Raw genomic sequence first — 17442 nt, 5'->3', positions numbered from 1 at the left:
CCTTCCCCCAGCTTTATGTGCTGGGCATGACGCCATATGGTGTGGGATATCCCTTGGGTCAGTTGGGGTCAGCTGTCCCGGCCGTGTCCCCTCCCAGCTTCTTGTGCCCCCCCAGCCTGCTCGCTGGTGGGGTGGGGCGAGCAGCAGAAAAGGCCTTGACTCTGTGTCAGCACTGCTCAGCAACAACGAAAACATCCCTGTGTTATCAACACCGTTTCCAGCACAAATCCCAAACACAGCCCCATGCCAGCTACTGTGGAGAAAATTAACTCTATCCCAGCCAAAACCAGCACACGTCTATATTGAAAAAACGTGCAGAGCCCCTAACTGCACAACCCAGAGTTCATCAAGAGTCATGACTTCTTCCTCTGGTTATAACTGATGTTCTTCACTGATAACCTGATCTCACAAGGTGTGAGGTGATGAGTACGGGCTCGTGTGGGAAATTGTGACTGACTTCTAAAAAACCAGCACACGTCTATATTGAAAAAACGTGCAGAGCCCCTAACTGCACAACCCAGAGTTCATCAAGAGTCATGACTTCTTCCTCTGGTTATAACTGATGTTCTTCACTGATAACCTGATCTCACAAGGTGTGAGGTGATGAGTACGGGCTCGTGTGGGAAATTGTGACTGACTTCTAAGTAAAGCTGCCTAGCGTACAGCACAGTTCAGTGCTGTGAAGCAGAGTTGTGATGGGTTTCAGTCACATTTGCGTAGTAACAATGGCCCTATCTGATGGGAAAAACACCAGACGTGCTTTCTAGATTCAGTGCAAAAACTTTTCTAGATTACATGCCCAAAATTTTTGCGGGATCTTTGCATAACAATAAACATTGTTCTTCCTTCTCCCCCTTTATGATGAACCTCCATCCTGGATCAGAAGGTAGGATATGACAGGAGATGTTTGGGACAACATAAAGTGGCCTTGTGCCACCACGGAGTGACTTGGGTTGGAACTCTGTTGGGACCGGGAGATGCTGATTGTTGGGAAGAAGGTTTCAAGGCTAGTTGACGGCTGCTTTGGTCTTTTTGTGAATACAGGGAGTGGCACAGATATACAGGATGTGTTTTTATTTAGGTCAGAGGTGAGAGGAAGGAAAAATAAAAGAAACAGAACTTGATATTGTGAGCTAATAACTGCGTTCCAGGTGCTTGAGGATTTAGTTTAACCTCCTTCCTAAAGGGATTTTTGCATCTTCGTGGAAAAGCAGAGCGATCCATCCTCATGAGTGTCTAAGTTCCAGCCCGGCTGGCAGCAGTGAGAATCAGCTCCTCTGTTCAGAGGGATGAGACGTGTTTTCTCTCTGCATTAGTTCTTCTTGCTTCTCACGTGCCTGGTCCACCTCAGTCTGCAGAGTGAGCTAGCCAGCAGTGACAGGGTGGATGGAATAGGGCAGTTCTTGATGTGAGATCACCAAGCAGCTGTCCCACAGGTGCTGAATGGAGCCCTGCCTTGCTAGTTACTCCCCAAGGTGAGAATTTGAGAGGAGTTATCAGATAAGTTCAGTATCTTTGCTCTTAGCTAGCCTGTCTCTGATTGGAAGAGGGTGTACTTCTTAAGCATGATTCCTGTAAATTACACTTTGTGAATCCTCAAGAGAGCTATAGCAGAATTTCTCTTTTGCTGTATCGAACCACAAGATTAGATTGTGTTTATCTATTGTGTTGGGTTTTTTTCTTTGACCATTTGTTCTGGTTTTGCCCCTTGCTTTCTTCCTGTTTAGTGCTGCTCGTGTCAACTCTGCTGGAAACTTTATAGCCTTGATCCTGCAAAGACATGCCTGCATTTAACACAAATGTAAACTTGTTGACTTTGCTATAGTTACTTTTGGAAATGAGGCTCATTGTAGCGATTACTTGCTAGAGAATGATTTAGCCAAGGCTGCGCCTTTAGCTTCCTGGGTTTTATATCCTGGTAATTGTAAAAATTACCTTTCAGGTGAAATTTTCCATATCTGTATTTCACAAAAAACAAAGAAGTCTGTCCTTTTGTTTTTGAAAACTGCAGCTGAATCTTTTTTAGGTGGATTTAGGGTTAGGGCGTTACAGGTAGGAATCCTGAAAGGGATGGAAACGTTGAAAAATGGGATTGTAAAGGGAGTTGTAATTATAGCCCATGTTGTAAAATAGAAAAATGTGGATGGCATTAGAGTTAGTACAAGTTTCTCTTCAAAATCCTTGCAGAAGAAATCTCATTTGCAAGTGGCTGTGTTTGGACATGGCTTATTCTCTTAGCAACAGCTTTGTCCTGAAGCAGGTTTTTCCTGTTTCTTTTCAGTAGTTAACTTTCATGCCTGAGAATTTCTTTAAAAGATACCGAAGCTTGCCTCTTTGTTTCAGATTTTCTTAACCTGAAAAATGTAAACAGTGTATTAAACCTTGCTTGAAAGAACAAATGAGGTTCAGGTCCCCTGTAGGGAAGAGCTGTAGCTCAGTTCATTTCTAAGGCAATTATCCCTGAAGAGCTGGGCTTCCTTTGCAGCTGTAGGCTCAATACATTCCTTGCTTCAGGGAAATCTGGGTCAGTCCAGTGGTGCTGTTGGAAGCGGTGTCACACATCTGCAAAAAAGTATTTCTCAAAACCTGGAGCAAAGCTTTCTTCCCCAGTTTCCAAAACACGCAACACCCTCTTTTCCTGCTGTTTTCATTCCCTTTTCTACTTTGCCACCCACGTGTGGAGTATTGCTTACTATAATAGTAAAGTAGGCTTTGAAAAACGTAAATTGGTCTAATGATGGGGAAGAAGAGTGCCAGACTGATGCCGAGGCAGCCTGTGACCTTGCCAGCTTGTCTCTGATCTTCTGCTGGCCTGAGATGTGGAGTTTGTGTCTCTGAATGGAGGGCTATAACATCAGAGCATAAGGTCTGGCCAAAATACACATAGGAGGTCACCAGTGAAATTGCAGCATGGCCCCAGAAGGGCTTCGGATGCATTGGATGCATTGATGAGCAGCTGGTATGAAGCATGCGAGGCAGGCACAATATCATAGTGTGGTCTAAACAAGTGTTGTTATAGCAAGCTTAAGCTGTCAGAGTATGGAGACCCACCTCCTGGGAGGGATGTGCGTTGCAGTGCTCACCTCTGAGATGTGGATTCCTGTAAAAGCCTGTCTACAGTGTGTTCCTCTAGGTCCTGCTGTTGAAAGTCCTGAGCTTCAGGAAAACTGAAGGCAATTATCAAATTCTTTAAGAAAAAAAAAAACACCAAAACAAAACCAAACCAAAGCAACCCAACAAAAAAACCCCACCCAACAACATTCTGTTGGAGTATGTGAAATAGCCCTACCCTGAGACCCACTGGCTGGACTGACATCAAATGATTTGGGTGAGTCAGATGTCAGCTCAGGTTTGCCTTGTACCAAACTGTTCCACTGCTGCTATGTTTAGAGTGGGTGGCAGCAAAAAAAAGCAGTCTTGCTCTTTAAAGCAATTGTCTGAACTTGATATAATCCAAAGATGCTCCCCACCCAGCTCATAATGTCCCAGGACTCAGGGGTGTAAGAATTTCTCTGAGCCAGCTGCTTTATTCCTTGAGGAAGGGTAGGAACCATCTCTGCAGTAAGGCTACTGGTGCTTGTTGGGTTCTGAACGTTGCATACCTTCATGTACTTTCCTTCATGTTTTCCTACAGGAAAATGTCCCTCTAGTTAGATTTCTAAATATCCTTTTTCATAACAGCTGATTTCTTGGACTTGGCTTTATTGGCTTGTTCTGCTTGTGGGGCAGGGAGCAGACACTTATTTTTCTTAACTGGTACCTGTTGAGGGACGAGTACTGGGTCGTCAGCACATGTAACTTCCTCTTCACACAAGGAAATGCTGATTTCTTCAAACTGAGCTCTCGAGCCAGATTCCCTCTTTCTCTTTTGTGAAGCAGAGTTCTGAAGTGGAAGACCGGCATGCCTTCCCTTTTGTCTGTGTGGCTTCATCGGGGTGACTACCTTTCCCCAAAGCAAAGTGGTGTTGATGCTGGCTGAGTCACAATGGAGCATTCCTCTTCTGGGGGGCGGGATGGAGCCAGTGCAACCTCTTCTGTCTGAAGAGCACAGCACTTCTCCAGTCTCAACTTCACCTTAGTGTAATTTCTCTTAAGAACTTAGTGACTAAATGCATTTAGTCATTTGGGTTAAAAAGGTCTGGCTTTCTTCATAAAGAAGATCAGCACTTGGTTTTCTGCAGCCAAAAGAAGTAAAATTACTCCAAACTCCCTAGCATTAACTCATTAAACTCTGAGCACTGAAGAGATGAGTTTCACTGACTAAATAATAAGCCTGTGTATTTAATTATTATGAGGTTAGTAATTGGTGTAGGGCCTTGATTGCTTCAATAGCCAACCTCAATGGTTAAAGTGAATCACTGGCCTGAAAGGGACTGGTGTAGCACCTGCCCACAACTGTTGGATGGACCTCAATTGTGCGTGTCCCTGGCTGTCTTCCAAGTTCAATCAGAGGGGTTTTGGCTCTGGGATGGGCCAGGTTAGCCAGAGCCTGGCTCTTCACGGGCAAGTTGACTGTCTCCGTGACAGGACGTGAACTTGCAGTGCTGTTTTCTATTGTCCAGGACACCCGGTTCCTTCTTTAGCGCTGCGGCTCGAAGTCAGATCTTAGGATAAGAGTGCAAATGGGCAGTCTTTTGTAAATCCAGTGTGATTAAACCCAGTATGAATTTCCTTTCTAAAACAATCTTTAGTTATCCAGTGAACACCCTCAGCCTCTCAGGGGAAGCTGTTGACCCAGAGTAGCTTCCCTGGAGCAGTTTACCAGTATCTAAGACCTGGAGAGGGTGAGCAGGTATGTACAGGGCTATGAGGCTGTTTTCACATCTTTGCTTTGGCAATACAGCAAGGTTCCCATACTTGATTCTTCCGGTTAATGCTTTTTTTTGTGGTTTAATTCGAGCTAACCTGTCAGTGGCTTTATGACAACTCTTCAGATGAGGGTGAAGGTCTTTAAGTTCTTACTGAAAGAAAGGTAAAGCACAGCGCCATAGGTACTAAAAGGACTTTGGCAAATGCTGCATACTTGGTGGCTTTCCTAAGAGGATCTCAAAGCAGTGTACTGAGTTGCTGTTGGCTCTTACTTCAGACTGCAAGAAGAAAGTGCATCTCACATTCACAGATTTGAAAACCAAGATTAAGGGAAGCAAAATAACGTACCAAAGCCGGTCATTCCACAGCAGTTCGGGCCAGGGAGGTTGGGGTTGTCATGGTCTCCTTCCCGTTACCTGAACTGACTCTTGTCCAGACCCACGAGGTGCTGGTGGAATAGGAGGCGGTGTTCATTTTTCCGGTAAAAATAGTTTTCCCCTTCCCTGGTTAGTTCGTTAGCGCTGGCCAAGCTCTGTTCTCATGCGAGAGAGAGAGTGAGACCACGGCGGTTTCAACTTGAAAGCAATTTAAACAAGCCTTTTCCTGTGTGTAAATACATTAATTCCCAGAATTTATGCACAGATTTTCATTTGCCTGGATAGATTAGGAGGAGCCGAGAGTCAGTGCTGGATTGTCAGAGCTACTTCGTGCAGGTGTGCTAAATCCACCTCTCTGCCTTCGCCCAGGGTTAGGTCGCTGTTTCGGTGTATCTCTGCAGTAGGTAAAACAGTGGCAGCACTGAAAAGAAGGAAAAAAGGAAAAGAGGGGGAGGGAGGGAGGGAGCTGTTCCTTTCTGAGAGCATTATATTTAATGATGGAAAAAAGAGCAGGAAAAATGTATTTAGCAGAGCGAGATAACTGTGTTTGCACATAAATACGTATGTAAATGTTAAGCATGGTGTATTAATGAGCTGCTAGCCACACATGGCATTTTAATTGCTTAATAGTACTTTGGCAGTGCAGTCATTCCCCAGCTCTGCTCCTGGGTAGTATTTCTTCTTAAATTTTGTTTCTCCCTCCCCCCCAGTGCCTTGTTAAAGTTTATTGCTGTGGGTTCTGCAACCCTGGCATTATGAAGAACGTACAACTTGCCACAAGAGGAAACCAGTCAGATCGGGTGAAACGTTTTAGTGGTTCCAGCATGCAAACGTGTTGGGTGGCGATTGCCCAAGCAGCGTGAGTGCACAGTCCTTACGGGAAAGATTACGAAGCACATTCCTTGCTCCTGCAGGAGAGGGAAAGGGCTTGCGTGTGTAATAGCAATCCAGAAGGCGGTCGTGTAATACAGGCCAGAGGCTACTCCTGGGGAGGAGGAAGGGAATTGTCTGCTCTTTTGCAGTTCTTACCTCCTCTCTGCTCGGAGGAAGCTGGTGCTGGGGGAAGGGAGGCTGGAGGAAGCGCTGGCATGTGGCCTACCCAGGAGGGAGCAGCCAGAAGACCTTTGCTTTTCTCGCTTGTCAGTTCGGCAGAGATCTTGCTTTGTAACTCGGTATGATCGGTTACGTCCGTAATTCATCTCTGTCTGGGCTAATAGTTCTGTCTAGGGTTGCATATCCCTAACCCTTCCATTTTTATCTGTCTTTAAGTTAAGATCTGTGACCGGTAAACCTCCCTGTCAAGGGTGTGCAAAGGGGGGTGTTTTCTTTCCCTGTCTGTGCTAGTTTGCAGGGCTGTTTCAGTTTTATGACCCAAACTAGCGTTCGGGTGTGATATTTCCATGAAACTTGATGCTTGTCCTTACGTAGTGTGATTGTCAGGTTCCATCACACCCGTCAAACGCTTGGCGCTGGGACATCTCAGAGGCTTAATTTTGCTTTGTTGTCAGCACTGAAATATTATTTAGTCCTGCAGACCATTATTATCTACTAAGTCCTTCCCAGTTTACACAAATTGCAGAGAACTGAATGCTAATGCAGCTTTCCAGACTCTTACACTACTGAGTCTGGGATGTAGGATATAACTTGTGGATGTATTATTTTGCCTAGATATCTCTTCTGGATAAATACAGCTTTTTTAATATCAATCTCCTGTATGTGTCATCCCATAGTTGCAGCTTCACCACTGACGATGGTATCTGAAGCAACCTGAGAAATACTCAGGACAGACAGGAAATAACTGCTTTTCCCATTTCCTTACAGGCAATATTTTAATTCCCCTCACGATTTTTATATGAATTCCATCAGCAGACCACATTTCTTGGATACAAACTATGCATCTGTGGACCCCACTGACTTCTTACCAAAAAATGGTGATTTTCCTCAGGTAAGTACATAGCTACTTGATGGCTTTGGGGGAGAACGGTACTTTATGGTGATGGGTTTTATTTTTCAGTATTGCCTTATTGAAGGGAAAGGAAGAGATGAGCAATATCTTAAATTTGTCCAGCACCTGCTAGGAATTGTGCACAATTGGGATAGGTTCTCTGACACAGCAATTCAGAAGCTATCTGTTGGCTTGGTAGCAACTTATCTGTGGTAAAATTGCTTCTGTCTTTTAAAGTGATGTTTAACATAAACACTGAAAGTGCATGGGAGAATCCAGTTTGCAGGAGGGTGTAGGTAAGTGTGAATTTGAACATGCTTCAGACAGTTAAATCACTTGCCTGCTGAAACACTCTTCACTCGCATACGTTGCCTGTGCTTTCTCACTGATTACAAGTGGTGGATTCCTGAACAGTGAATATTTAGGGATTACATCAACTCAGTGCCTAGCGAACTGAGATTGTAGCCCATTCATTTTTTGCAGAGCTGAAGTGTGGGAGGAATGAAGTCACCCTGGTTCGTTTGGCATCTCTAGGGATCAAGAGGCATCCTCACCTCAGGGATCTCTCTGGGTGGGAAGGAGCTCTTTCCATGGAGTTTTTGAAATGTTGCACTGGTTTTTGGCAACATCTCATGATAGGATTGGTCAGTAAAGACTGGAAAGCAGCTGATATGACAGAGCTGACTTGGAATAAAGAAGGGACTAGCTATATCCATTCTAGGAGTTAATACAGACATTATCAGTGTCTGGCTGTGTATGTTCTTTGCATTAGGGTTTCCCCCAGCGTCTGAAGAGACATAGTGAGTAAAACTGCAGAATGTTACCCTGCTTTGACCTGTCAAGGCAACAGCCAAACTGAATGAACTCCCTCCTCTCAGCTCTCCTACCTCAGTAAGTCACTGTTCTGGTTATCTGGGAAGCACGCAGGTGCCAGATGCGGTCCAGCGTCCTGCCTCAGGTAGGCAAAGGGCACAGCCCGCCGTGCTTCAAAACCCTGCGGGAAGCAGCCAAGGGGGAGGAGTGCAGAGAGAGTTACGGAGCACCCCTTTACTTCCAGCCCCTGACTTGTGTCCTGAGCAGTTGTTTGAGCACGACTCTCCCATCAGACAAGAGACACGAGAAGGAGCAGGGCTGTGGCAGTGCTCAGGGACGGGCACATGCTTCGAGCCATGTGCAGAATAGCTTTTTCGGTTAGACAGTGCTATAGGGAGCTTACATTAGAAATTAGTGATTGATTTTTTTTTTTTTTTGGTGTTTTGTATGCTTAAGGTCTTCTAATTGAGAGCTGATTCACAGGTTGGTTGGGGGCTCATCACTTGCTGACAGATTGGACCTTTAAGCCTCAGGGGTGCTTGGAGGGTCTCAGAGGAACCTTTAAGGTGTGCAAAATCATGGGCTCTCTTCAGAATCTTCACCTATGTTATCTGTAAGTCAAACTTGTTTCACTAAAAGTATTATTTTTTTTCTGGTCACAAAGAAGCTTACCGTCAGAGCCAAGCTTCCTCTGAGTCTGGGAACTGGCTAATCTGAACATCAGTTGTCTGCTTCAGGTCTGTGACTCGGTGTGATAGTTAAGCACAAGGGGCACTGTTTGGGTGCTGTGTGAGATGGAGCCGAGTTTGTTGTTTTCCCCCCTTCTGTGTTCAGGTGAAGACTGGCCTTTTCTGGATGTTTCATTATTAATTCTCAGCATGCCTTACAAGGTAGCCCTAAGTTGCTGAAAACAGGGCAGGAGAGACACGAGGATAAACTGGGGCAGTACGGATGTACTACGTGCTAGCATCGTGCTCTGACACACCGAGAAATACTTCAGCAGGCCCCATTAAGCTGCCTTGCACTTTTGAATGTATTTTCAGTAACTGCTGAATGTCAAGACATATGTATAAACAGAAACTTTCCTTCGTAATCTGTCTCTTCTTCCTGCATGATTCATTAATTGATGCATCAGCAAATTGATGCATTTCCCCTCTTCTTGAAGGGGATGTGTTAATTCCCGCTAATTGTGCTTTTATTTTCTTGGCATGGCTAAAGAGAGGTTTTGAACCTCCTTGGGACTCTGATTTCTGCAGGTTTGGATTTACGTGTGCTGGGGATTTGTGCCTTTTGAGGTGAGCCGCTGGTGCGGTAGTCCAAATTCAGCTCCCTGAGCAAAGCTGCTGGGGGTGCCTCACATTAGTGACTCGCCTGACGCAGCGGATCTGGTCAGTCACCAGTAGCTGTTGACCAGAGTCTTCTAACTGGATAAAACCAGATAAGTAAATGAATCGAAGCAGCATTGATCTTTGCCTCCTGCAGAATTAATTGCAGGGGGAATGAGACAGAAACGTGATCTCATCAACTTGTGGAAGCCATTTAACAGACTGCGGTGGGAAGAGGGGTCCTCTCCATAGGTCTCAGCTTGCAGGTCTGGTGCAGTTAGGCTGAGGGGTTTAACAGGAAAAGGGTTTAATTATTTCTTATGTATTTTCTAGTATCTAAGTGGTCGATCAGCTTCCTTCCCCTGCTACATCATGGAAATTGATCTCAGCCAGCTTGGAAGAGCAGATTTTTGGAGATTCTTTGTGAAAAGGAGATGCTTCTTTGTGTTGGCTGGGTGATAAAAGAGCAGGAGGGCTCTGTGACAAACTAGACATAACTGACCTCAAATGATTTCCAGAACAAGAAATAATTCTTGTGCCACTCTCATCCTTTTGGAGAGGAAGTGACAGATGGGAGTGAGGTGACTGTAGGCAGTTACGATTTCGCTTGGACCCTTTCTTTCCAAGCCAACTGTTGTGAGACTGCACCTATGACAACGTGCTTGCAAGTGTTCTTCTGCTTCAAGTATAGAAACAATGAAGTGTCTGCCTCTGAATCCAACGCAGCCAAGGCAGTTCTTTTACTCAGGTGTTGTACCACGTAATAGCAGGTAGTGCTATGTACGTTCCCACGAGGAACAGAGCATTTTTATGGGTGCTTTTCTGTCCTGTTTGGTGGCTGTAAGTCCATGCACTGAGCATTACTGCTTGGGGCTTTCTGGAGATTCCCATGGATGACCCAAGGCAGTGATGTGTCACCCTGTGTGTTCTGAAACTGAGAAACACTGAATAAGACCTTTGTTAGAGCTTTGTTTTCCAATCTGAAACTGATCTGGTCGAGTTTGTACCTCAGAGGGGCTGGTGTCTGTCTAGAGCTGCCGCAGGGCAGATGGACAGCACTCGCCGGGTGTCTAGTGTGACAGTGCCCATCAGTGTGAAATAACACTAGTGTTGTGCTCTACTGTCTCTCGAAGAGGCGTTTCCAGCTCAAACGGCGTGTTCTGCTGAGGTACGGAGCCAGATCAGCCTTTCTGAACACTCGGCTCTTGACTTCTTTGAGCTTTCTGCACGGTTTGCTCCTGGTGTTCTCACATATTAGAGTGCAATAAGCACGAACATGGAAATCCATTGATAAAACTTAGGGCTTTCTAAACTACTAGTCATTGCTCATCCAGAGAAAAGCTGATGATTTTTTCACAGGAGCCAGGATTAGAGCCTGGATCTGGTAGAGCAGCAGGCACTTAACTGGAGGCAGTGCCATCAGTCTGGAGTCACCTGGGAGCGTCCTGGAGCTTTTACATCCCTTGCTTCAGCAATATTTTCCACTTTACTGGTTTCTTGCTGTCCCAGATGCCAAACTGTTAAATATTAACAATCTGCCTGGAAAGCTGAAACATGCCATTCGGAAGGTGTGGGAGCAGCCTGGGTGGTTACATCTTTCCAGGTGACTGTATAGGAAAGTACCTATCTTTTCCATACTTGCCTAGTGCGGTGGTAGGAGTGGCAAGTCCCATTAAACTTTGTGCTGTTACGACCATGCCAAACAGAGGAGTGAAACCAAAGAGAGAACATGAGGAGTTTGCTGCATGCTTTGGTAAGAGATTCTTGATTACATCTGTGGTCGCTGGGCAGACAAGGTAGATTGGGTGCTTCTGTGAGAACTTGTGCTGCCTTCATACGTGAATACAGACTATTCTCTTGTCTTTGCTAAATACAGACTATTCTCTTGTCTTTGCTCAGATACCAAAATCCTATCTGTGATAGTTCAACAGCACAGGAGAGCTTGCTATCCCCTTGGGTTACAGCCCTTTGTGTATCTCAGCAGCCTGCCAGTGCTTGGCTTTTGCATGCTGTCCGGCGGGGGGGGCAGAGGAAGGAGATGGAAGTGTCTGATCTGGAGCGAAGCTTTGTGATCCCTGTGTGTGACCTGATGGTGAACGCCGCCGCCCCAAAATGTACCTGCAGCCATTCTGGGCTGCAGCGGGACTCCAGCCTGGCCTCAGACTGCGTAGCCTGTAGGCACTTTGTCTCCTTAAAGAGTTTTCCAGGAGTACTGAAAACAGATTTAAAAAGTCTAAAGAGCAAATGACTAACGATTCTGAGGTATTTGTGTAGTAAATACTTTCTGTTGGTGGCGATGATCGGAGGATTGTTCATGTGCCCTAGGGTTTGGGGGACTCGAGGGTTCGGAGAGTGGGAAGGCTGATGTGTTTTCCTCCAACACTGGCATTTGCTCCCCCCTATCTTCCCTCCATATTTTGTTTCGGAGGTCCTCAGCTGGACCTTCAGAGTGTAAAGCCTTTGCTGGCCTGAGGATGCCATGAGGGGGAGTTGCCACATTTCTTAATTGCTATCGGAATTTCTTTTTAGTTGAATCACTCACCGCTGCTGCTCGGGTCTGGGGAAGAGCGATTTCTGCGTGTATCGCAGCAGCCTCGCTGAGCGCCGTCTGTGTATTGGACAAGGTGCTTGGTCAGAACAGCCCAATGTGAACTTGAACTTGTTTCCTCTGCAATATTTTTGTTTTTTGGCTTGCTCTTGGGTGATTCATCCTTGCCGGTCTATTGGCATCTTTATATAAACAAGTGGCTTAAACTGAGGTTTAGAAAATAGTTATATGAGGCCATACTGGGGTCTGATAGCATTTCTTGATCCTTGGGAACTGTTGTCTTAAGCCAAAGTCTCTCCCCGACCCTGTGGTGTCATCTCTTTATGGGAAAAGTCTACTGACTGCACACATGTCCTTAGAAATCAAAGTCCTGAAGAAAAGCAGGTTTTGGTTTCCAATTCTTCCCTCGCTTTCTGCTGTTTATGCCTTCAGTCTCAGGTGCTGGCGAGTTGGAATCCAGTGCTTGCGTGCAGTAATTCTGCTGCAAAGGCGTTTTTATCATATCAGTGCTATCTTGTGTCACTGATGGCAAGAGCTGTTAATTGCCACAGCAAAACACTAAATCCAGGAGGTTTTAACTTATACTTTGGCATCTGCTGTCCGTCAGCAGGTGTGTGTGTTGGGCTGTAGTCTGTCCCCAGAGCCTGATCATAAAAGCAGAGCAGCCTGTTCTAGAAAAGCATACCTGTCATGTAAATACTTGCTGCTCTTAGCCGCCACAGATTTTTTTTTTTTAAAACTTCACTGTTCTATCCTGTTTAGAATTACTTAAAGCACGTGACTGTGCCCATTTCCTCTGAGCCTTTTGTTATCTAAAATGATCCTGCCTGTTTCTGGTAGTCAGTCTGTGTTTCCCTTTGCTTAACTTCATTTGACTTGCTCCTCGTGGCTATCCAGAACAGGACTTTTCTGAACGCACGGAGACCTCCTCTTCTGACTTCATTTGCCATAGGTTACACTGAAAAATAAGACCGATCTTTTTGCAGTGAGGGTGAGCAGCTCCTGTTGAGCATGGAAGGTGTGGGCGCAGCGGGTGTGCGAGGGGGCTCTGCAGAAGCTCCTTCCTTTTCTCCTCAGTGAAGCAGCTCTACGTACAAACACTTTGGCAGGAAACTCTGGTACCCTTATTAAAATTTGAGTTGTGCTTGGACGGGAGGAAGGAGGTCAGTCCAGATTGATTTAGCTTGTGGGGGCAGGGAGGAATTGGCTGCTCTTGGGTAGAGTCATTTGCAGTAATGCTGTAAAGATGCAGTTACAGCCTTGTTTGATCTGCTTGTGGTGTATGGGGGCTCTTGTCCACATGTGTTAATCATAAACCAGCCCTCTTTTCACTACCAGCCCCTTGCAATCTCCTATTAATCTTTCTTGTTAAAGGTGGGGGGGGGGGAAATTAACCTACTTTTAAAAAAAGTATTAATTTTTAAAAGTGCTTCCGTGCACAGAGGTGTGGTGATTTAAGAGAAATCAATGTAAGTTATTAAATTATATGAAAGACTTGGTTCTGACTGAAATGAAGAGTTTCCTGGAATAAGAAACATCCTGGAACTTCCTATCGCTGTCCTGGAGTTATGTCTACAGGGAATACAGATATTAAAATCAATTTGAAGACAATTAACTGGCTCTGGTGCCTTTGAAGCATTTTACGAACAAGTTGCTTTACATGCTCATGTCTTTGTTTTTGCACTCCAGGGTTGGGGTTTTGGCTGACTTAATTACACTTTAAAAACACTTTTGGTGAGATACCTAACACTTCAGGCCTCAGTTTAGAAAAATAAAGGCTGTAATTACAACGGCTCATCTGACCTAATTACAGTAAGTATGGTGAAATGGTGTTGGTGATGACGGTGTGCGCTCCCTGGCAGGACGGCCACGAGCACAGTATTTGTGTGCTTGCCACTGCCCTGCTCTCGGCGTGGGCTCCTGCCTCGCTGTGGCTCACCGCGTGTAGGGTGCCTGGGTGATGATACGTTTTGAGATGATACATTTTGAGATAACACGGCCACGCACCCGCCTGAGCTCCCAACTTGGCGCTGAGCGAGTATTGCCGTCGGTGTACGAGGAGACAGTGGCATCAGCCTGGGCTGTCGGCACGTGTAAAGGGTTTGGCTGCTTCGGTTGCGAGCTGCGTGAAGGTGAGCTGTGCTGGAGCCAGGCACACCGGTAGCTGGTCAGTGCCTGTGTGCTGGGTTCACAGCGAAAGGCCAGAGCAGGCGGGTGTGTGCGGGTGCTGCAGCCCTTTCCTGAACTGCAGGGCTCGGACATCAGCACAGGATTCACCGACCGAGCGCTTGGTTTGCTTTGATCGTCTGATTTAGCCAAGCTGAGTTGGTTATCGAGGAGGAGGGGACACATCTGGGATGCAGCTGACGTTATTCTAAAGCAACATCTCCTTTTGGTTGCATGAACCGTGCTTTAGGAGTAGATCTTTCCCCTCCATGTATAAGAGGAGCTCTTGGGACTATCTTAGGTGGAGATACCTGTGGTTAGGTGAGAGTAATTCTGCTTTTGAGGAATGATTTGTTGTCAGTTGTGCTTGGCTGCGGATTGCAGGAGCGAGCCAAGATGCCCAGGGCCCTAGGGAGGGGATACAAGGGCCTGGAGGGCTTTGGCATCTCCCCTGTTCCAGACTTGTTAGTTTTCATCTGGGCAGGAGAGAAGGCACGGGAGGCGATGGAGAACTGCCTTCTGAAGTTCTTGGCAAACACTGTTCTCTGCCTCCTCCCCTTCATAAAGCTAACAAAAGCGGGAAAAGTACTGGCCTGAAACACAGAGTGCTCTTAAAAAATGCTGGTAATGTAATTTAATAGCAGACCACTGGGAGATGTTTTAAAATAGATGCTTTAATTCAAAGCAGAATCGGTCTGAGTCAGTCTGATCGAGTGAGTTTCCCCATCTCCAGTTCTGCTGGCGGTCACTGCGTGTCCTGATCCGTAATGTGCTCAAAGCACCAGTGGTCCTACCACAGCAGTCCCTGTGAGAAATACTGCCTCTGACACGAACACCTTCTTCAGTCATTTTTCTTTCCCTGGCCTTGTATGTTTGTTATTCCCCGAGTCGCAGCATCTCGCCGCCTGCTGCCACGCACTGGTTTCCTCCAGCTTTCAGGATCACCTGCAAGAGTTGACTCTCTCGCTGGCTTTCCTTTATGCTTCACAGGCTGCCCTGGTTTCTCCTTATTTTAAGGCTCGCTGCACTCCCACCAGCATGGGAGATCCCCTCTGCGCTTGCTCGGTGACAGGCTGTCTCCTGGTCCTCTCCCCATTCCTGAACAAGCAGCAGTTCCCTTCCAAATTTCCAGTCCTCAAGGGAGCTGTGTGCTGGCAGGGCTTGCTGATCCGAACACCCCCCTCACACACAGACTGAATTTCAGCTTTGCTTATAAAATACCTACCAGCTGCTTCGTTATCCTTGTTCTTAGTGGCTGTTTTAAAAATAAGCCATTTGTGGTCTCAACTTGTCGAAGCCCCCCAGCGCAGTCACTCACCACGCACCTTGCTTCCCCTCGCTTGCTTTTGAAACTAGAGCAGAGGCTGCCCTGTGCGTGGCAGGAATGGCTCTTGGTTCTCGAAACAGCCAAAATGCAAAGCAAAGCCTTGCACCCAGCTGGGTGAAACCAGCTGTGTCATGGGAACAGGAAAAACAAGGCACGGTCTGTACAATACACCCTCTCCCATCTTTCATCCCTCTGAAAAAAAGCCAACCCTGTTAGGACAAACTGCACGTGCAGATATTCAGTACTCTTCCACCCTTTGGCTACTCTTAAGCTTATTTTTCCAAGACACGTTGCTGTGATCTGATTATATATCGTAGTCACTGCTCAGGTATCCCTCCCGCGTGTGCAGCTGCCTGTTTACATGAGATGGGTACCCAGCGGCTTGGCTCGCAGAGGCCTTCAGGGGCCCGATGGCTTTTTTCACAAGTGCCTCACCGGGTCGGGAAGCCGAGCCTGGAGCGTGCTTGGACACATCTGAAAATCCCATCTTTTGGCAGCTAAGTATTTCAGGAAATTCAGTCCCGAACTCTTTGGTTGCGTGAGGGTGATGAGCTGCCAGGTCTTCTGTACAGGTGTGTTAGTCTATATTGATTTGTATCTGTGCTTTCCTAGAAGTTCAGCACATGCTTTCAAGAAACCATCAGCGCGTTCAGGAGGCTGTCCTGTAGGTCAGTGATTAGGAGGTGGTAGAGGATGCTGTGAAGGTTACCCCACAAAGTAACGAACTGGGTTGTACATTTCAGTTTTTGCTGGCAGACGGTAAGTCAAATTGATGTGAATGCCGGAATAATTCTGCTTTCCTGTCCCTGTCTGTCAGCGTGCGCATTCATGAATGAACTGTGGAGAGCAGAAATGCTGTGGCATGCCTTCTCCCCTAGGACAGGTTGTTAAAATTCCAGGTGGCGGTTTCTCAGTGGGTTATCTTATCTTCTGTGATTATATTACTGCGGTCTTGCAAAATCAATTTAGCAGTCCTGGTTATCTATAACAATGTCATACGTCTTGCTTCCTTTTGGCAGTCCAGTTTTGTTGCCTACCTTTTGCCCCATTTGTCCACTAACAGAAAAGGAAGAGGAAATAAACCACCTGCTTTTTTAAAGGTTGCATAAATAGCAAGACATTGGTAGTCTTAGGCAAGAGTTGGTGGTTTAATCAAGGTCACACAGCAAGGCAGTCACCAGCAAGTCACTAATTAAGACATTTAAAAAATGTATTTAGTCTCTTCAAACGTATCATTAATGCACCTATCCCAAGCTCCAGGGCACTACCAGCTAATTAAATACAATCAAATTCAGATAAAAGCAGCAGTGAAAACCCACTGCCTTTCTCCACCCCAAACCAGCTGCCCACAGAAACCAAACGCTTCATTTTCACCACAGTTCCTGCAGAATGCTTCTGTAGCAGCACTCGTGTAACTGCTGCTCACAGCCTTCACCAGGAGGTGAAACGTGCTCTAATAACGGCAGCGATGCCCCAGCTCCTCCCGGGGCGAGGGCTGCTGGGGCTGCCCTTTCCTCGCTTTCTCTGACCGCGGCACCAGCATCCCTGGCTGTAGTCTGAGTGCCTGGGGAAAGGCATTTTTCTTTCCCATTTCCTTATTGAAAAAACCCTTCTGGACTAGGTGCTTTGCATGATGGAACGTGGATCCTCATTATTAAGGGCTGTTTAATGTATTAATCCCCGTGGAACCGCTGCGCTGCAGTTGATTGTGCCATGTGCTCGGCTGCCCTTGGAAATGAGCCCTGTTGGGGGTTTGCCACCTGCGGGTGGTTTTCCAGCCCCAGGAACCAGTGTGTCTTTCTTGCAGGGGCCGGTCCTCCTTCCTCGTCTGATGTTGTAAAGCAAAACTACCCCCCTCCGGTTTGTCTCCCCGGATTCTCGGAGGGGTTGGAGAGCACCTCATTTTCTGCTCTCATCTCTTGCAGGCCTGGTAGGGGCTTTGCTGTCTTCTGTCGCTCCAAAGTTTTGTTTTTTGAGAAGTGCCTCGCAACGTGGGATTTTCCAGCAGTTCTCGGCACAAGGCCCCAAGAGCTCTTGCATCAGCCATGACAGCAGGCACCAAGCGCCAGCTCTAACGCAGAACAGCGACGAGCTGCATTTCGCTTGAAGCCGTGCCATGGTTGCGTGGAAAG

The 17442-nt window shown here is 46.5% G+C and overlaps 1 protein-coding gene across 1 annotated transcript in view; it reads left to right on the top strand.

Annotated features, from left to right (window-relative positions):
• Nucleotides 1-17442, top strand: part of SBNO2 (strawberry notch homolog 2 (Drosophila)) — a 68947-nt gene that overhangs the window by 19378 nt on the left and 32127 nt on the right. The window contains exon 4 of the mRNA XM_009331171.1: nt 7008-7131. Within this exon, the coding sequence (XP_009329446.1) occupies nt 7008-7131 (124 nt within the window). The remainder of the gene's footprint in view (nt 1-7007; nt 7132-17442) is intronic.

The sequence above is a fragment of the Pygoscelis adeliae genome, unplaced genomic scaffold (genome assembly GCF_000699105.1).
Source record: "Pygoscelis adeliae isolate BGI_AS28 unplaced genomic scaffold, ASM69910v1 Scaffold669, whole genome shotgun sequence".
Taxonomy (NCBI): domain Eukaryota; kingdom Metazoa; phylum Chordata; class Aves; order Sphenisciformes; family Spheniscidae; genus Pygoscelis; species Pygoscelis adeliae.
The sequence above is the reverse complement of the archived record's forward strand: the minus strand, read 5'-3'. Positions and strand labels throughout refer to the sequence as shown.